General features: G+C 39.5%; 1 protein-coding gene across 13 annotated transcripts in view; it reads right to left on the reverse strand.

The window, feature by feature from the left end:
• The window catches only part of EBF1 (EBF transcription factor 1), a 404,609-nt gene that overhangs the window by 374,363 nt on the left and 8,581 nt on the right, over positions 1-21,665 (reverse strand). For 12 of the 13 annotated variants that reach the window (XM_068979375.1, XM_068979371.1, XM_068979368.1 and 9 more), the window contains exons 5-6: positions 16,243-16,316; positions 6,446-6,514 (exon numbers count right to left, since the gene is read on the reverse strand). In XM_068979375.1, coding sequence (XP_068835476.1) covers positions 6,446-6,514; positions 16,243-16,316 — 143 coding nt within the window. The remainder of the gene's footprint in view (positions 1-6,445; positions 6,515-16,242; positions 16,317-21,665) is intronic. The other variant, XM_068979369.1, reaches the window with a different exon arrangement.

Consider the following 21,665-nt stretch of genomic DNA (forward strand, 5'->3'; position numbering starts at 1 on the left):
TAGGTCACTTTTATATTATCATGGATGGTATACAATTACACAGTCTGTAAAGGGAGGGATGAGACAGTAGGTGAGAGAGAGGGAAAAAGATGGTCTTTTTCAGATAATACCTAATGCAAATTAAAATGACCCAAATCTCACAACATGCAGAAGCTTCTAAATGGAGTTTTTTAAATCTGTCCATTTTTATTAGAGTCTGGTCGGGTATAAGTGGTAAGGAAAACCAAGGTAAATTTATCACTGGAGAACTGAGTTGCACTTCAGGAGGGTTTGGGTTTTTTTCCCATTCTAAGCAATTTCTTTTAGAAAAGCAAAAGCATATTTAATATACTGATATATTCTCATCACAAAATGACTGTGCAAAGTTGTTAGATGACACACAAGGGACTTTGTTCAGCTTCTCTGTATTTTTCCAGAACTGTTACAAAAACAAAGTTATGATGACACGGGATTAAAACCCCACACCATGGGCTAACACCCAGGCGGGAAACATATATGCACGACTGATTCTCCAAAGCTCCCTGAAATACATTTCTTGGAAGTTGCTGCCATTATTTCCTTTACAGGAAAGCTACAGTTGTTCATTATACAGTGTCTGCAGTAGTATTATACTGTGTAAAAGTACTCTGCATTATGATACACTGTCAGCGTACTTGAAATCCATTTGAATGTATCCTGGCTGTATATTTGGGAATAGCTGATAGCAAATGGAATATAGACTGCTATTAACTGATTGTATTCGTTATTTTCTTATCATGGTAGGAAACTGCATACAAATGTACGGGCTCATCTCCTATTCAGAATGGTATCTGAGATGTGATAAAATTTAGAATGATAGTTTCTCACATAGTCTCATCGCTAATAATCACATATGAATTCCCACTGAGAAAACAAATGTTTAAATATGGTAGGATTAATAAACAACCATAAATTCAGGCTCAGTGTCAGCGTGGGCTTTTCACTTTTAGAAAAAATGCAAACCTCTCAAACCAACCAAGAGGACAGCAATTATCTTGCCTGCAGCAATTTTAAAGAATGAATTTCTCCTCTTTTTAATGGGGCATTCAAAGTTAGGAAATCAGGTGATATAAAAGGCATATCAGAACTCTGGGAAATGCATTTACACCTCTGGGTCTTCGAGCCCTAGATAGCTATTTGTGTACCTTACAGAGTGATTATGCTTAGTGGTTGGTCCTTCCAAAAACTAGATGAACACCAAAATAATAAGTTAAAAGGTCAATGAAATAAAGCCATGAAACTCTGACTAAAAGCCTCATCTGCAACTTTAATACAAGTATGCTTATGTTCATGTTAGTTGAGGACTTTCTTTTCACAGAAGATAAAAAAAATTTAGTGCATTTTTGGATTTAAGTCTGATGATAAAAGACAAAAAATCATTTGTTGTCAAGGGGCCGTGATGCCTTCACAATCTTAGGATTGCAGATATAGGAATTAGAATATAGCCCACCCTGCTCAATGGTTAAAAAAAAAAAAAAATTACATCCTAATTCTAATGTTTTACCATAGTTTTCCTGTTATACAGATGAATGTATATGTTACATATATGTATCAGGATCAGTTTAATCAAGAAATTAGCTTCGTGTTAAGGCAACACTGCTCTTTTCTGAAAAGTCTTATCACAGCATTCAAACCTCTTAGATGAAGAATGAATCAAATAAAAATGTTTTTCTGAACAACCCTGATGCAGGTAAAATGGCCATTCCAATATTTTCATTCTGAACATTCTATTTCAGACAACAATCATAAAAGCAAACCCATTTAGTGTTACCGAAGTGAAAGTGAACTAGATGTGAAAGATCTTTAGACAATTCTGGAAAGAAACAAGTACACACTGTTTTTTCTTTTTAGGAGACCCTTGGGTAAGTGTGGCCTGAAGAACTAGTTCCAAACAGGCATAAATTCTTCATGTTACGAAGTTGGTATGCTTTTTTCAAATGTTGCATGTCAGGGCTTACGGCTCCAAAGTAGATACAGAGATTCTTATAAATGGAAAAGAAAGACCAATCTATTAAGCTGCAATAAGCAAGCCCCAAATCTTTAGAGGTATATTAGTTGACAGGCTTTAAAAATCCACGTTTTTAGTACTGGTTATGAAGAACTCAAACTTGCAGATCACTTGAGCCGCATTACATCCCGAAATGGCTATGTCTAAACTCACACGAGACCAAGAAAGTAATTTGAGGAGGAATTTCATCCTTTATTATTTCTATCTATTAAAAGAAAAAAGTCCACTTGTCAATTCTCAAAATCCACAGTGCAAGGAAATGAAGAATTGGGCTCTTCTTTTCTCCCTTTATTTAGCAGTCCAACTATTTCATCAATCACACTGATCTTAAATTGAAAAACCAAACAAACAAATATTGAGCCATCCCCCTATCCCGTCCTACTGGAAGTTAGCAGCACAAATCTGGCTGGAAACTTTAAAGCTCTGTGTGAAAGGAATCCTATAGCATAATTCAGAGAAAGAAATGTTTTTGTAAGACCCATCTGTATTCATCCATGTCATTGTTCAAAGGAAGTTTAGTGATCCAGGGTAGAAAAATAAAGAGTTTTGTGAAGCAAATCTAGAATGAATGGTAATCCTAACTAACAACATAAGGAATAAGAGTCTAGTCTGCACACTTAATATATTCAGTTCAAGCATTTATAAAGAAGTTTCCACATAGAAAATGGAAGATTTTTATATGAATTCAGAAAAACTGGGTTCCCAATTCAGAGTACCCTAGGTGACTTTTGTCATTATCATCTTTTCTGATTCTTACAAAGTAAACCTAATTAAGAACCTCCCTCATTAGTCTTCCAGAAAAATTAGCACAGCTTATGCTAATTACTCCTGCAAAATTTAATAAACTCGTTGAAATGGGAATAGTCTAATGAGGTTTTATTTATTGAACTAAGATAACTCCAAGGAAAAAGGTTAGGACACAAGGATATCCGATGTGGTAATAAAACTACAATTTATTCAATTTCTAAACATGAACTTTATTGCAAACCTTTTAAATTCAAATATGAGTTACTATGTGAATATGTTAAATCAATCTCCACCTTAATCCAATAACTGCAAGTCATTTTTTGCTTTTTACTTTAACAATAATTACCACACATAGCCCTTTACCTCAACAATAATGAAATCTGCTGTTATTAGTTTCTGGTCTCAGCTATTAAACATAACACATTTGACTTTTCCCATGTCCACATATTCCAAATATCTAGATCCTTGCACACAGCCTGGTTTTTATAACTCTCAATCAAACAATTTGGCATTAAACAGAAACACAACCAGGCAGTCAACTCAAGATGCACACATCATCCATTTACAAAAATTTCCTTCCAAATGTTTTTGAAGTGACTTGACAAATTGTCATAATTGTAAAAAGAGTTGGGGTCATATTTTTCTGACTATGTTGCATGCTATCATAAATGAAGTAGAAACACATTTTCTAAATCACAGAATTTAACTGCTGATTTTGTTAATTCCACTTTTTTGATAGACTATGCCAAGCTGACCACTTGCAGCAAACCACTGGCAGCAAATAATACTGCCAAAATTTAACACAGAAATAGCTTATCCTGCACCACTGCCGTATGACCATAAAGCCTCTTCTATCAATCCTATAAATAGTTTTCCTGAACAACCACTACTAAAAGTCTTTCGACTGATAAAAATAGCACTGTTCTTCCAAAATCTGAAGGACAAGCAAAGGGAGCTAAAAATTATTGGTGCCCAAAATGTGACTGTGTGTTAAAACTATGCTAAATCCTAACACAAGGGTTGCCTGTACCCTCAGTCCTACAATTACAAATTGGATGCATCTTGTAAAAACAGTTACTCCTGCTACTGAACGCAGGCCCCATAACCTATTTTTACAAAACATGCAGGGATTCACATCTATAAATCTGAAAGCAAATCAAACCCTAAGCACGTAACGCAGATATTATGCAATCGGTAATACAGAATCAAATTGGAAACTATGAAATTCAAACACAGTTGTCATCATTTTTTTTTTCCTTTGCAGCAATTGTATGGAATTGAAAAATCTTTTCTATTTCGCCCTTCCTTGTGTAAGTTCTTCTCCTGTTGTTATTCTCTTGTTAAAAATGGAAGTTTCACATATCAGCACAGACAGGACTGGAGCTTTAAAAACCTTTGGCAGACTAAAGGACAAATAAATTCTGAAAACTCAGGTGCAAATAAAAATAGCTAAATGGGGTTTTGCATATCAGCTGGCATCACTGCTTGAAAAGACAGTTCATGGGAGACAGTGGCAACAGCCAGCAAATAAACGTATGTTGGGACTCATGCAGATAACCAGGGTTTCAGCTGCTTTTCCAAGTACTCCTCTCTTAAGAGACCAAGATTGGCTAACAGCATTTTCTACTTTGTCAAACCAAAAAGGAAAAAAATAATGAAAAGGATAAATGTCATGAGTAATATCTCTAAAGCCACCAACAGTATAAAGTGCATACTTATTTTACCTAAATTGTTTGAACTACCCTAGCCAAGAAAAGGTTTTAAGTACCCTACTGGGATAGATGCAAGGCGGCAACAATAGAAGCCACACTAATGTAATCCAGGTAACACAATCCTGTTTCAAAAACACAGGCCGGGCTAATTACAGCGCTGCTGAGTCAAGTTTCTTATGCCATCGCAACCCACAGAAACAGGTCAAAATCAAATGTTATTCAAACCACAGTCATATCAACCTTCTATATCAGAGTCACGGCTTAAAACCAAACGAAGAACTTAAAAGCTTAACCCATTCAAAAGCAAAAAAAAAAAAAAAAAAGGCATTTTCATTGCGGGTGGCAAAGTAAGGCTCTTGTCATCATCTAAACCAAAAGAAACTGTGCGGCAGAACCAAATGCTGATAGTTTCAAAGTTTGGGGCAAATATTTGGGCTGGTCTTTTGATCAAAACACTTTCTTCCTAACAGAAGAGTAAAATCTGCTTAAAATAACAAATGTTATTTTGAAGCGAGGTATTTAGGTGAAACAAACAGCATAAAGGTTATTTTTTTAAATCTTATTTATCTGAAGATTTATCTGCCATCGAAAAAAAAGAAACTGCATAATGGCATGTCTGCTTCTGTAGATAAACATGCTATATTAATTCTATAGGCAGCAGACAACTTCATTACACTCTAAAGGTGGGTGTTTTCAGCTTTGAATCAAAGAAGATATTAAGCAAAGTTATCAAGTTATCCAGCAAAGATATGTTTTTGGTGAATATAAGTGAAAGATAGTCAAAATATCTGACTCAAATGCAAGCTTTATAAAACTGCTGGGCAGTCAAAATTGGGTTTAAGCCTAAAGAATCACATAAGTCAAAATCCACAACCAATGTTTTGTCATAAATCACAATGAAGAATACTTTTTCAGTTAACCGAAAAATGATAAAGCCCCGCTAAAAGTGAAGAATTGGGAAAACAGATAGATGTGCACCAGCAGGCAGTGGCAGGGGAAGGGTATCCAAAATCAATATTACCAAACCCCAAAAAGGGCTTTTATTCAGCTGTTGATCTCCTCAATGAGAGATCAGTCAGTCTTACTTGCAAGACTCTTCCAGCTAGTGGAGGGTGCTAGCTCTTTTCCTAGCTGACAACTGACAGTATCTATAAACCTTCCAGGCCATTTAACTCCCAATGAGTAATGCTATGTAACAAATGGTTTATCATACATGTTTCCATACAATGAATTTCAATAATTAAAATGTAAAACGAATATTTGGAATGCGACTTTGCATAATCTCTGCACACACTGACTCGAAATTGCGCCGAACAACTAAAACAGATTTATTGTTCTACAGTGATTTACTTGGTCATGTCAGATTAGTAATATGGATCTGTTTAAAAACACAATAATTAAGACAAGCAGGATAAATTAATCAACTTCCAATGCAGTCTGAGCTACAATCAAACCCAGGAAATTACTGTAGAAAATCTTGGTTCACAGATCTCTTTAAAACTGCTTTTATGCATAAATAAAACCTTAAAATGTAGATGGATTACGTCCAACAGAACTACTGTAGCTAAAAGTGATAATGATTCAAACATTTTTCAAATAAAAGTTAAATATTTATAAGCACCCAACCACATTTCATAAATCACAAATTATTATTATTTTATTTCTGAAGCTTCCTGGCACAGCATGAGGATTGAGCCACAGAAAGTCAAGAAAGAAGAACATTCCTTTAGGAGCATGAATCAGACACAAAACTGGAGCAATCCAAGAAAGCGGGCCTCCAAAGAACATTCCATATGGCTTTCCCAGGAATCGCAATAGCTCAGCGCAGCAGATGAAGTCAGGACCAACAGGCAAATTTCGGCCACATGCCTTCCTAACCCTCACCCGAGAGCCACACGAGGCAGGTGTTTCATTATAATGAGGAAAAAGAACCGACTGAAGAAAGTAGAGTGGTCCCTACCTGTCAATTATCACTGGATCTGAGGGAGTCTCATTTCGGTTGCCACAGCTTTTCTTGTCACAACAGCGGCTGCAGAGCAAAAGCGAGAGGATTTAGTACAACCATTACAAATGTAAAATCATCATTTAGGCAGACAGAAGGTTCAAATTGCTGGGTTGCAAATGCTAGAATTACCACAAGCCATACCTGGCAATCAACGGATCCCTGGGACAGAATATTCTGTCTGGGTCACCTACAGGTTAATGCCAGGTTTAACCTCGCCCTGCACAAAGGCGGGAGGGAGAGGGACTCTCTCCAAGCGAGGACTGACAGCCCTAAGACGGGGTCTCCCCATCACTGCCCGCAGAACTGGGAGACTTCACTGTGAAACGCATTATTACTACATCTACCCGATGAGAATATTCAGGGTTGTGGGTGGCTCAAACACTCTTCCCTCAAGATCACACTAATTGCGTGGAACACGTCAGTAATGAGGTATGAGTGATTCTCCCCCTCCAGTCATGTTGTATTCAATGGATTCCTTTTTCTTCTCCTTTCTCTTTTGTAGGAGACGTTTCCTTCAATCACAGCCTTCCTGAAATCCTAAAACTGTAACGGTCTGCTTTGGAACCATGCTCAGAATGTAAGGGTGAAAGTACAACACAACAATTAAGACAAAGAGGAAAGATAAAACACAATAGAGATCCAAATGTCCTCCGGCTTTTGTGCCCTCCACCGGTCACTGCATCAGTTTTCTGGGAGCAGTATGGACATGGATCCGAAGGCTGGCAAAGGCCTGACAGTAAATGCTCTTTATTAGATCAGAGAAGAGGCAGACATGGGCAAGAAAAGCATCTACTATCAAAATCCCATCCCATGTGTGACCTTAAAGTTGCCAGTGTTTTCTTAAACTGAGATGCTTCTAAAAAGTGAAAAATTAGAGTTTTTGAAAATTACCCATGGTCAATGGAAGACTATCCATCTGAGACTTGTCTGAAAATAAGAAATGTGTCCACTGGCCAGTCTATACCTCAGGGCACACTATAAAAGCATGTATTTGATCAATCATGGAGGTGAGGTAGTTATGCAAGGGTTATACATTACCTGCATCACAAATAAAATATGCATTTATCTCCCTCTTACACAAGCGTGCGTGCACACACACACACACGCACGCACACACACACACTCATTCGACCTAGTGAATCATAGAGCCTAAATTTGGAGAGCTGTTGGAGAGAAACAAACACTGAACTTTATTTTCAGGACCCAGAAATATACACCCACACAGGGGGTCTTTCACCAAAGTTGGGAAGTCTCTCTCTTGGCCATTACTCTATCTCTGAAAAGAGAATCAGCTTCCAAATTGATGCTCATTTTATTTGTCTCTCATATCTTCAGAAAACAACAGCAAGAATTCTCTCTCCTTTGTCAGAGCCCCAGCAGAAAACCACACCCCTCGCCTTAGAGTCATTCCCTTTCTGGTTCAGAGGAAACAATTTCCTCCAGGTCTGAGTTCAGCTATACTAGGATTTTGAGGGAAAGAAAGCCCAAGGGATCCCAACACGTAAAAGAGAGATGTAGAAAAAAAAGGGACTGAGAAATCCAGTAGTTGACATGAATGCCAAAAAAGTAATGATAATATAAAAACTAAACTTTACTATCTCTGAACTCTACTTCCCTGCACCTACATTTCAAGGGCTTGCCAGGAGAGTGCAGTGGTTAAGAACACTGACTCGACTCAGAGTTACTTGTGGCACTGGAGCAAAGTACTTCACCTCCTGGAGTCTTAGTTTCCTCGTGTATAAAATGGAGCGATTGCAGTACCCACCTCTAAGTGTGAGGGCACAGGTCTCAAAAAAAAAAGCCCATCGACAGAGCTCAAGTCTTTACCCAAGGAGAAAAGCAATACATGGGAAGGACTATTTCTCCTTGCTTTTTTTCTTTTCTTTTTCAAAACAATGATTGGGCAAACCTCCAGAGGTCAAAACCCTCACCATCATCCTGCCTGGACTATTGCCTTCCAGGGACCCTTCTAACTTGCCTGATGATAATTTCAGACTAGAATCTACATCTCAAGATGATCTGACCCTCTCCCTCCTCACTGCACTACCCTCAACCAAGTCACTTTCATTTCTCACTTGGACTCCACATTGGCCTCCTCTCCACTCTTCATCCACCACCAACAGCCAGAGTGATCTTTTCAAAATGTCAATGGAACTGTCACTCCACTGCCCTAGACCTTTTAAGGGCTTCCCACTACACTGAGACTAAATCTATAGCATGACAGGGAGCCAGAACACCTCCCCACCTCTTGTCACTCTCCTCCAATGTGCCACACCCCAGCCTCACTAGCCAATTTCAGTCTCCCCACTCAGTCTGACCCCAGGGCCAGGTGCGGGCAAGCCTTTGGGCCTGGACTGCTCCCCTTCCAAGCCCTCCCTAGCTAGCCAGCCTCTACCCACTCTTTGGGGCATCCCAGGAGGCTCAGGGGTAAAGAATCTGCCTGCAATCAGGAGATCTGGATTCGATCCCTGGAGAAGGAAATGTCCACCCACTCCAGTATTCTTGCCTGGGAAATCCCAGGGATGGGGGAGCCTAGCAGGCTACAGTCCGTGTGGTCGCAAAAGAGTTGGACACGACTGCGTGACTAAGCAGCAGCACCCTCCTCTTTGGGCCTAGGCCTCTAGACTCCTTCCTCAGAGAAGCTGATGTTAATACTTGATAGGCTGCTCCAGGTTTTCCCTTTCAGGGCACTAAACAAAAAGCAAATTATATTCTTATGTATATACTTGTGTATTTTTTGTTACTATCTTTCTCCTCCCACCCCTCCCCCACTAACCTATATGTTTCATAAAGGAACACACTGTCAACCTTATTTACCTAGCGGGTAGCTGTAAGGCCTGGGACAGAACAGAGAAGATCAAATAATGGTTGGTTGGTTGGTTGGTTGATTGGATGACTTCATGAATGAATGTATTATACTAGGGGAAATACAATCCAATAGGAAGGTAGCAGATAAAGGAAGCCACGCTGCCCCTCTGAGCAGACGCTGCCCAAGGAAGGAAGGTTCACCCCCACCCCACCCCCCCAGACCGCCTCCCCAGGCAAGGCAGCACTAGGCCTGAGATCTGCCCTGTGCCTTAAGCACTGTCTTCATCCCCTTAAAATATAAGTGCCCTCGAGTGAAGCCAGCTGAATCGAAGCACAGCCTAAGTGAGAACCACCCTCTCTGCCGTGCCCCAAGGGACCCAGAGCAGAAAGCAGATGCGAAGAACAGAGGTGTAGAAGGACGAAGAGAAGAGGAATAAAACAAGGAAGATGGACTAAAGGGCTGGAGGTCACTTAACGTCATTTATAAAGAAAACTTTACACAAAGTATGAAAAACAGCCCAACAGGTCTCCTGCCTCTCAGGTCATATCACTGCACTGCGTCGTCATCATCAAAATGGGATTCCTGGGCTCTGTGCTGCATCTGGGGTGGTAACAAAGTAGTGTCTACGGTTTAAGCCCACTTTAAAAATAAATGCATATACACGTATACATATATGTGTGTGTACATATATATGTAAATATGGAACTGTGTGTAGCATTAAAAACAATGAAGGTTGGTTTGTCCACATCATCACAGAAAGAAGTCTACATCATATTACAGCTTGAGAAAGCCAAACTGCAGAATAGCATGTATGGTGTGTGTGTGTGTTAGGTCACTCAGCCGCATCCAACTCCGAGATGCCATAGACTGTAGCCTGCCAGGCTTCTCTGTCCTAATGGAACGAGTTGCCATTTCCTACTCCAGGGGATCTTCCCAACCCAGGGATCAAACCCACATCTCTTGCATCTCCTGCGCTGGCAGGTGGATTCTTTACCACTAGCGCCACCTGGGAACCCCCATACGTATGATATGGGTATGGTCCAACTTCTGGGAGAAAAAAACCAGTAGGAGAGACGGAGGGAGGAGAGGAAGAAACAAATTGTCACAAGCCACCCTCAGTTCCCTCAAATTTCTACACAAAGTGACAGCCTATCAAAGCCCTTCTCTTACCACCCCCAGAGCTCTCTAGCCCCTCATCCTGCTTCACTTTTCTTCCGAGCACTCATTTTATATTTATTTTTCTTCTTTATTGTCTCTCCATGAGTACAAAGGTCTTAGATTGTTCTGTTCATCCCTATATCCCCAGCAACTAGAACAGAGCACAGCACACAGTAGGCCCTGTGGAGTAAGTGAAGAAGAGTAGAGTACACATTCCATTCTGTATTTCTGCAGTCTTTTGATTGCAATATTATTTTCCTATCAAAAAACTAAAAATTAACTGCAAATTGGGAAAGGAAGGTCTTTCTTTAGGCTGAGCCAGCATCTAACCTCCTGAATCTCCCTACTTCCAATGCAAAGCCAAGCAGAACAAAGACCAGTCCTTCCTTCCTTCCCCATGTCAGTCTTTCTCTCCCTTCCTCTCTTCTCCAAGCTGAAATGCCCCCCCAGCCCACCCAGTTGCCTCTACTGAACCCAGAAGGACCAAGAAAGGTGGGGACCAACCTCTACCATACACAAGGCAGGCATTAACCAAGAAGGGGAAGGATGAAAGGAGAACAGATTCACTTGTGTTTAAGGCAGAAGAGGTCTTGGGCTGAAACAACGCAGTACACGGAACAACAGACACAAAAGCACTCCAAGGGAAAAGCTACTATGTTAACAGAAGAATCACAGTGCTAACTCCATCCTCATGATGGTGTGACTGATGAATCTTGTTCCCCTCAAATGCTGTTCTTGAGATTCCTACTAAGTGTGTCAGGCACTGCACCAGGCACAGACCTGGCATTTGCTCCCTGAAGCAGGCATCTATCAGGGGGCTTGGAGTTTCTTCATTTGCCTTGTCACAGAGCAGGATTCCCACTACTTCACATCCATTCTCAACATGCACACCAGTGGCAGGAGACCAATGTGGCCCAATCACAGGAGGGGGGACCCTGCCGCACCTGGGGTCCTACATACACTGTGGACTCAAAACAGCAGCCCTTTCCCCAGAAAGACTGTGTATCCCTCAGACAAGCCTGTCCAGGGAAAAGCAAGCTTGTGAGTCTCTTTCTGAGCAGCATGGCCTAGGTAGTGCCTCTCTAGCACACTGACACATGGCTTCACAAACCAGAGCAAGAGATGTTTCCATCTTCATCTCAGGAACATGGAACTTCTTCCCAGAAGTAGAGGCTCTCTTAACTGGAAGAAAGCATCACCTCCACCTCTAAGCTTTACATCAGAAAGCAAGATTATTTCACCCATTAGCCAAAATGGCTGGAGAACGAGCATATGGTTCTCTGAACAATTTGATTAATAGTAGTAAGTTCATTCTTTCCCTCAGTTAACCAACATATTCAAATTCTCCCATTCTTAAAAAAAATAGACTTGCTCCTTCTTTTGTTGAGCTGATTTCTTCACTGCCCAACTATCTCCTTGAGAGAGCCTCCATCACTTCTTGCCACCTGCATCCCATAAAACCTGGCTTTCGAGTTAGCACTTACTTGAATATCCTCTCTTGAAGTTCACCAGTGACTTTCTGGTGCTCTTCTCAGTCTTCAGGTCCATCTGGATCTCCCTACACTTATTATGTGGATGGCTCCCTGCCTCTGAAATACCCTCCTTTCATTTCTATCTCCTGTATGTTTAAGGTTCTTTTTCCTAATTCTCAAATGCACCAAGAATGACACTGTTCCCCAAGAATGTATCCACAGCCTCTCCTCTAATGCCCCATCCCCCGTGGATCCCACGTAAGGCCATAGCTTCACCTCGCACCTTTGTGAAAAGACCTCAGAAGTTGATTATCCTTCACCCTGACTGTCCAGATCCAGGCCACAGGCTCACCATCTGCAGACCTCTCCCCACAGAAATCCCACTTGGACCACCAACAAATGGACCAAAACACTCCTTTGCACACCCTCTAAAATCACGGTCCTTTCTCACCTTCCTCCCAATCCCTGCAAATACATCCTCCCTTCTCTGAGCAGCCATGGTCTTTGAGCTCATGTCTCATCCCAGTCCACTCTTTCTCCAGTGCTCATCTCCCAGGCTAACCTGTCGGCTCTCCTACTCCAGGGGCCAGTCCTTTCTGGCTCTTCATCCCACTGTGTTTTTGCAAAGACTACAAGAATGAATGAAAATATCCTTGACCAGCATATCTAGAATGAACAAAGCATGTTAACATCTTAGTGGACATTTCCCTGCCTTTCAACAGTCTCTTAATCTTTCCCTCTGAGCAACTATGTGCCGGGTACTTAGCTAGAGACTGCAGATGTCGCTACTACTGCTCCCACTACTTCCACTGCTTCTATTAACATCAATGCTTATACTCTGCTGTGACTATTGACCATAACAATCGACATTCAGCACTTACTATGTGTCGGGTACCAAGATAAGCATTTACAGGGGTTATAGGATTTAATCTTAATAATGACCCTATGACAGAAGTCACAGTTTCACACATTTCTCCTCATTTCACATATAGGCAAATAAAGCAGAGAGGAAAACTGGACAACTTCTTCATCTTCAAGGAGCTCTTAGTCCAGCAAAGAAAGACTTGCCCTAGACATACAGTTACCATGTGCCGAGCGTACAGTTGCAGTGTCCGAAGGAAAGCACAGGATATAACAGGAGCACAGAACAAGGGGGCCTCACTCAGGCCAACAACCAGGGACACTTCCCTAAAGAAACATGCCTCAGTGGGAATCTGAAGAACGAAAAGAGAAAAAGCCAGCCCAAGAGGAGGGAAGAACAAGGCCTATCAAGGGCCCAGGCCAACAACCCTGAGAGCTCATGGTCCACAAGGCATGAGGCACTGACAGTGGGGAAAGAAGGCTTTCCTAAAGAGAGCACTCATCCCCTGTGATTGTCCTGTGTCCTGGAAAGAAAGAAAATCTGCTTCCACCTGCCGGGCGGGGACTGGAAACTGGACTCACCTTCCAAGCAGAGTTTCTATTTTCCCTTCACATTTTGAACACGAGATGTGGTGGTGCATATAGTCAAATCCTTTGTGGAATGAATCCTGCTTTTACATTTTGAAGAGCTTCATCCCCAAGTATTAACAAAATGTAAAGATGACTGGTATGATAGATTCCAGTTATCCAAAATGCAGAACCTCTCCCAGAATTCCATGGAAAGAGTTCTATGCCATCAAGTCAAAGGGGTTTTGTCTCAAAGAGAGACAGTAATTATAATCCCATGGCACCAAGTCCTTTACATAGCTCATGCAATGGATTACCCTCTCAACAGAACAAAACTGATTTTTTATATCTGCAACCACCTTATACGTAATTCCCTGATGCTTTTTTTTCCCCTGCCGACAACAAAACAGAATCAACCCAAGCCCTTTCCTGTCGCTCTAAATTCTCTGTCTCCTTTACCATAGCTTCAATGTACTATAAATATACCTCTTTTGTGACATAAACACAAAGTTTTATTGTGCCGTTAGCCTTGATAGAAAGCACTGCAGAAAGTTGTTTAGAAATTAAATATCTAAAACAAGCTATTTTAAAATCCAAGGCCCTCACTATTTCATGTCTGCAATGAAGAAATTTCATCTTAGGGAAAGCAAGCTGTCTTTCACACCATATGGTTAATGGTGGTGCATAGCAATTAGCCAGGCTGATTAATGGTGAACAGACTCTAATTTTATGCTTATAATTGAGCCTGCATTTGCACCCCTGGTGCAAATTCAGCACATCCCAACTTCCACTTACAACAGGCAAGAAATCAAGAGAAATAGGATGGTGTGGAAAGTGAGAATTTTTTCTGAAGCCCCCTAAAGAGCATCAGATTTGCAATTTAAAAGACTGTTAGCCACACAATAGATGACAGGCTTATGTAATAGGGTCATGGCAGCCTGGTAAACAAACAGTACCCCTTCCACATCTATAGGCAGCCAGGAAAACCTTCATCTGTAACATTAGCAGAATGACATTTTGAATATGACTTTTCCCTTTTAGGCACACAATACAAACATCATTTGCCTTCAGTGGCTTGAGGATTTTATTTTTTGCTATTTTTATGTTTCTGAAAAATAGAACATCAGCCGTAAAGCACCCCAACCAGCATAATAAAATACTTTGGGCCAATGAATTTTAAGAACAAGAAAAAATATAAACTGCATTAATAGAGGGTAGGCTTATGTGTGAAAGGCATAATATATCTTCAAGTATTTTAAGAACAGAATTATTTCTAGCATAGTCCAAACATGTACAGATATGAGATGCAAATCTATGATTTACAGATATTAGTCGGCCTATTGGTTGAGATCCATCTTCCTGTCTGTCTCCAGTTTGCTAGAATTATATGGAACAGAATACAGAGAATTCATTCTAACAACATGCTAATTGTGGGAAGGTAAAACAGAGATATGGTTGGAAATGCAGAAATATGAAGGAGGTCATTTTTTAATGTTCTTCAAAATGATTTTACTCATTTATTCTGAAAACTGCAGCTCAGCTCTAATAGCGCAACTGCTGTATGCAATATCACACTAATTTTGCCTAAAATTATCTTCTAAAAAATCCCTGACCGTATTTTGGTATTTTGTTGCTGCTTTAAAGTTAGAGAAAGGTAACCTGTTTGGGGAGGAATTAATAAATTTTACAAATCACTAAAGTGAAAACTTGTGAAACTCCTGTATATTTTAGAATAATATATTACAGGTATGTTTTTAAAAAGGAGAAAAAGAAATTTCGATTACATATATAATTATATATGTAGAGGAAGTTAATATTTGAGACTTCACTAAGGAAACACATTCATCTCTTTTCTATTTTATTTCCACCTGTAGAGTTTTCAGATTGCTTTCCCCACAAGTCCCTGAGCAGCAAATAAAGCCTATCCATGCCGAAGCGGCAGCTGAAATTCCTACACGAATTGGTCAGAAATAGACAGGAGTCAAGCACGCTTTGTGCCAGGAGAACCCGCATGGCTAACAAAGCAATTAGTAGCCCTTCTCTGATGCAGAGTGTCATCGTCATGCTTTATCCAATTACTCAGAATATATCGGAAGCAAAGTGCCAGTGTTATCTGACAAAGAATAAGAACCTAAACTGCAAGTTAGAAGGCTGTTGTCTGGTTTACTCTCTCCCATACAGAGGGTTGGCTGAGGCCAGGGAAGTGAATGTGGTCTGGTTTCACATGCAGCTTCAGACGAAAATAAAGATACTCATTTGTGGACAACATGAATGTTCACACCTTTCAGGGACTCATCTTTGCTATCTTTCCAAAAACACATTACATTTAAGAAACATTAGCTACACTGTCACAGTTATATAAAAGGTAACGAAGATTAAGAGATCGGATGCAAGGCAGGGGCAGGGGCAGGGAACTGCATTCATTTCAAGGAGGAATGATGCCTATGTGGATGGTCATATTTTTAAGTGGAGAAATTAAAAAGAGGAACTATAACTTTCAAGTCTTATCCAAACAGAGACTTCTGCTGACATCAATAGAACTCTTACTCATTTTACTAGCAATGCAGTTGAGCACATACATTAACACTAAAAGGTTATATTGTATTTCATTCGATTGACAGGAAAAGGGGAAGGGCACTGTTTTGTGCCCATTAACAGTGTGATATCAAAATGCAAACATAACTTTTAGGATGAAATCTAATAAATAATTGAGAACCACTGTGATGTGTGACACTTTACTACCAAATACATCTAACAGTTTTTAGTTTTAACAGAAACGTATATACCAAAATAGGCCTGAACTCACCTACAATTCAGAAGTACGAATTTGAAATACAAATTCATCTTCTCTTTGGCAGTTAAAGAGAGAACAAGGTATTCCTTACCTGCACATGATCTCGTGTGTGAGCAACACTCGGCACATTTCTGGGTTCTTATCTTGGCCTTCATATACTATGGCCTGTAAACAAAGGAAGGATTTGAGTTAAGAATGGAACTAAGCAGCAGCGAAAAAACTATCACAGTCGAGTTCTTGACCATTCACCACCACCCCAAGCGAGGCCAATTAGCTTTCAGAGCCAAAGCCCTCACCGGGCTGACCCTCTCAAGACGGTTGATGAGGATCAACCCACATGGAGTGGAAGGGGATACATTCCTCTTTGTCCCATCAACCACCTTGTTATAACGCACATCTCTGGATACTTGTATGAGATGGGCTTCTGTTGTCAAGACAACCACAACTCTCTCTTTAATTCAGAATAAAAATAAATCTAATCAATGGGGAAGGGAAAATCCAGAAGAGTTTAGGAGACTGAGATACTAGTGATGTAAAATATACAAAACCACATGGATTTGATTTTTAAATAATCGTTGTTTGTCACCTCATCTTACTACTTTCAGCTCCAAATTGTAATGTTCTGGAGGTAAGTAGTAAAAACAAGTGAGGGTATGGTTAATGAGTCCACTCACTGTCATCTTTGAGATGATGCATCAATCAGGGGAAACCCTTCCTGCCTACATGACCCACCCAAACAGTAGAATCTGCCTGCATATGCTGGGGGAAGGGTGAGGGGAAGTTAAGCCATGGTTATCGCCCTCAACCAAGAACTACATCTGACTCTGAAAATTTGGAGTCCCAAACCACCTGACCATCCAAGATATTTTTGTCTGCTTTTACTTATATGTGTACAAACATTTTCATTAAGGTCACCAGAAGTTTTCCTGAGACCTCTGCTTCCTGGAAGATCTACTTGTTAATACCTGGGCCAAAGAAAAAATTCATAGCTATGGGTAGAGGAGTGCTCTAAATGGGTATACATTTTAACCAACTTAACAATGTATCACTGCATAATACTAATATAACACAGTTTCAAATTGTTAATAAAATTACTTTCACACATTCAGATAACTCTCAGTTTCTTGGTGATGAAACTACCTAAATTAACCAGAGATTATTATTTTTTTTTTTAGGACACACAGAAACTACAGTAACTAACTTGTATTTGGCTGAAATGTGCTCTCTTTATGAACCTGGGACTTTCAAAACCATAAATGATGGGAGACAGTTTACGAAATTGTGTGTGCAAACCCTCAGAACAGGCTCTGATTTTATGTAACTCCAGAACAAAACAAAAACTGCAACAAATTAAAAAATGACAAAAAGAACCTGAATAAGGATAAAACCGTTCTCTACCACTGACCCATCAAAAGTCTTTTTTTTTTAATGGCTGGCCTGCTATAACCCTGTATTTTTAATGTTTTATTTTACCATAATTTTAGACATACAGAAAAGTCGCAAGAAAATATAAAGATTTCCAAGATACTTCACCCAGATACTTCACTTTACCCAGATGCTTCCAATGTTTACATTTTAGTAAACTAAATTTATTCATCTTTCTCAATTTTCTTTTCCTGAACCACTTGTTAACTGCAGACGTGCCCTAAATACTTCAAGATGCACTTACTTAAGACAAGAAATTCTCTTACATAACCACAGCACAATTATCTGAATCAGAAAATGAACATTAGTACAACACGATAATGTAAACACCTGAGATTTACCGGCTGGGCAATGATGTCCTTTACAGCAAAACAAACACACACCCTGATAACAATCACTGCGTCCAACTGTCGTATCGCCCTCAATAAGAAATATTCCTGAGTGTTATTTCATGACATTGACACTGTTGAAGAATAGAGGCAAGTTATTTTGTAGAACCATCCTTACTTTGGGTTTGTCTAGTGTTTCCTCAGACTAAAGTTATGTAACTCGGGGCTGGAATACCACAGACATGACGCCGAGTTCTTCTCAGTGTATCACATCACTCTGTCAACTAGTCCCACCAATGGCAGTCAACTCTGACCATTTGGTTAAGGGAGCGCTTGCCACCCATCAGAGAGCAAAGCCAGATCTGTGTAAAGTCACTACTTCACTTTACGTAATTCATAACTATCTTCTGGTTAGATCTCATATGTGGTGCTAAAAACTTTAAATTACGCACTTCTGCAAAATCCTATTATCACTCCATGTTTTGTATGTTCTCTTAATACCCCTGATAACCTCTGTTTCAACTTTAGTTTTCTGTCACGCTAAACTAATACAAGTAACTTGGAAAACAAAATTCACAAGTATTAATGGGATTTTCCCTCCTGTTTAAAAAATAATAATTTGGCTTTTTTAGGAGGAAGGAATATCAATTACATCACACCTTCTCATTTTGATTCTTTCTAGATAATACCAGTATTATTTTTACTGAGACTACTGGTTCCTCTGAAATCAGTGGACCCTTGATGACACCCCATTAAACACAGGCTGCAGTGAAAATATGTTGATGACTCCCCCAAAACAGTAGGTGATCCACGGACTCCCAGGAATTCCATCTTTTTATCTTTGGTGACTGAACGTCATTTGCTGCAGGCCCAGGGCCTCCGTAATACATCTCTACCAAATGTCAACCTGCCACTTCACTTCTGGCAGCAGAGACTTCCTCTACATCAAGCACAGAAAAATGAAAGCATGAGTTTGGATTTGCTCAGAAATACTTAAACTCTGGGGACAAATGGAAGCAGGAAACTTCTGCTGTCCCTTTCCTTGGGGCCTCTACACAACAAAACTTTTTAGCATATAAACACAGATAAACAAGTACTTGCTGCTTCTGTGACTTCTGAAATAAAAGCAAGTGAAACAGAGTCTTTTTCCTCTCCTTTTAAAGAGTAGAACTAAAATCCTGGAGATAGAGTAATCTAGAACCTCTAGCTATACAGTGGAACTCCATTAAAGGCATCTCCACCTCCAACCTCGTCTGTTTTTGTTTTTTTTTAACTGAGAAAACTCATTAACACACATACCATACCATCTTATAAAAATATGGTCTGAGAAATCAACATTCTGATGAGATCCAACATAGGAAAACAGGATAAATCTATTTTGATAAGTGTCTCTGATGTAGACTGTCAACAAGACAGACTCGCTTAAAAAATGGCAACAAGTTCTCTCTGGCTTTCACACACACCAAGTCTCTGCCATCTACGTCTAGTACACAGATCAAGACTGGTTCACAGTTCAGCAAACCCAGACTCCAAGCCTAAAATGAAAGGGATCCTCTAGCGCAACTTAGGGAAAAGTTTCTGCTTTTCTTCGTAATTTAAATATGTGCCTCTGTAGGGTGTGAGTAAAGCTCCTTGAGGCTTGGATCAGCTGGGAGATCACAAAAGCTTATAAACAGCATTGACCACTTTAAGTGAAACCATTTTAATAGACAGCTGGTTTAGGACCTAGACAATGGAACACCAAGAAAAAGGCTTATTTTCATCCTCCATAGTAAATCATGCGCCTGCTCACTGGGAAGAAGGTAGTCTGCTGTGAGACCGACAAAGACAACAGTGGTTTAAATAAATCAATGTGTTCATCAGGGGTAAGAATGGGACGCCTGTTACAGAAGTGGGCAAGAGGGAGACAGAAAACATACAAAATATATTATTTAAATAAATGAATCAGTGGTGAAGCAACCAAAAAAAACAAACCAAAAAAAAAAAAAAAACCAATATCAGGTAGAAAAGATGTTTACGTTAATCCTTCCAATGCAAATATAACCCTTAAGGTGGCAGGAAGAAAAGGAAAAGAATAAACAGCGCAAAATTCATCTCAGCTTTAAAAACCTAGTGAAACTGATAAAAAATAAAGTTGTCAAAACTTGACAAATTTGGAAATTTATTCTTCTGAATATACTAGCCTCCCTTTCCTTAATTTTCTCTTCTAATGAGCATAATGAAATTATCACAATTATTTTAAATACCCCATTGATTTTCATATTGAAGGTTTTTTCAGAAATAACTGTTTATAATTAACAAAAATGAAGGAAAAATAAGAATTGTTAAACTTTTACATCCTTACACAGCAACACTGTCAGAAGGTTTACTGTAAGAGGATAAAATGCCAGCAGTTTCAAATGCCCATTAACCTATACCATCTTTGAAAAGAAATAAAATCAACTGAGAAATTCTGCCTCAGTAGCTACTGTTTTAGCAGGCATCTCGTGAAGTACGGTTCATCTTTGCGTTTCTAATACCACTGGGTCTTAAAAGTTAACTGAAACCTACTACAGATAAAGACCACGCAGTAAAACAAAAAATACAGGGTGAACTTACACTGGGATCACACATCAATGGGATGCCACAGGAAATACAGAGAACTAAGCATGATTTTCTTTGTTTACTTTTCTAATAGTTTTAACTCTTTGTGTCCAATGCCAAAACAAAATGGGCAAAGAGAACACTTTTGACTTGGATTCATCAAAATCTGAAAGGGTTTCAGGAACAAAATGTTTTCATTAGGAGTCTTCTTGGTTTACAAACAAACCATCAGAGACGTGTCATCATCAACTGAGAAAGACAGAGAGAATGAAAGGAAAGAAAGAATGGAAGGAAGGAAGAAAGGAAGACAGACTGTGGTTTAGTCTCTAAGTCATGTCCAGCTCTTGTGATCCCATGGACAGAGGGCTACTGTCCATGAGATTTTCCAGGCAAGAATATTGGAGTGGGTTGTGATTTTCTAGGGGATCTTCCAGACCTAGGAATTGAACCAGGGTCTTCTGCATTGCAAACAGATTCCTGCATTGCAGGGGATTCTTTATTGACAGCTACAAGGAAAGCCCAGACAAGTTACCTATAACTAACAAAAACTCCTAATTTTCTATTTAAATCAAAACAGCAACTTTGAAAATATGTCACTTATTTTTTTTTCCCCAAACTGAAAATAAAAAGCCAAACCTAATTTGTCACCTTAAAAATACATCCACAAACGCACAAAGTATCTCTCTCAACTAGAAGTAAAGTGTCCTCTAAACACAGTCAACATGCCTTTGGCAGCAAAATGCCAAGAACTAAAACTAATCAAAAAATAATATAAACACCTACACTATCAACATACAGTAACATTAATCATTACATTCGACGACCAAGTTCTAGTACTTGTCATTAAAAAAAAAAAAGTATTAGCTAATGTGGTTCGAGAAACTTCTAGTAGGTGAGGGAGTCTCAGTTAAAAATTAACCTATGCCAAAGAAAACACTACAAATTTGACATTTCATAAACAATTGTGTCAAACAGCAATCCAAAATTAATAGTGGAATAAATCTTTTAAATTATTTTGCTTCAATTAGCAGTTTTGCTACTGGTGAACAAATTAACACAAAAATGTAACTTAAGCTCAGCCACTAAGCAGGCCTGTTTGCAGAACTGAATTAGGAAAGTTGCAAAGGAATGATATCATATTCAGTAAGCTGTTCAGTTACATCACAGCCCTGAATAA

This window comes from Capricornis sumatraensis, chromosome 9, assembly GCF_032405125.1.
Source record: "Capricornis sumatraensis isolate serow.1 chromosome 9, serow.2, whole genome shotgun sequence".
Classification (NCBI taxonomy): domain Eukaryota; kingdom Metazoa; phylum Chordata; class Mammalia; order Artiodactyla; family Bovidae; genus Capricornis; species Capricornis sumatraensis.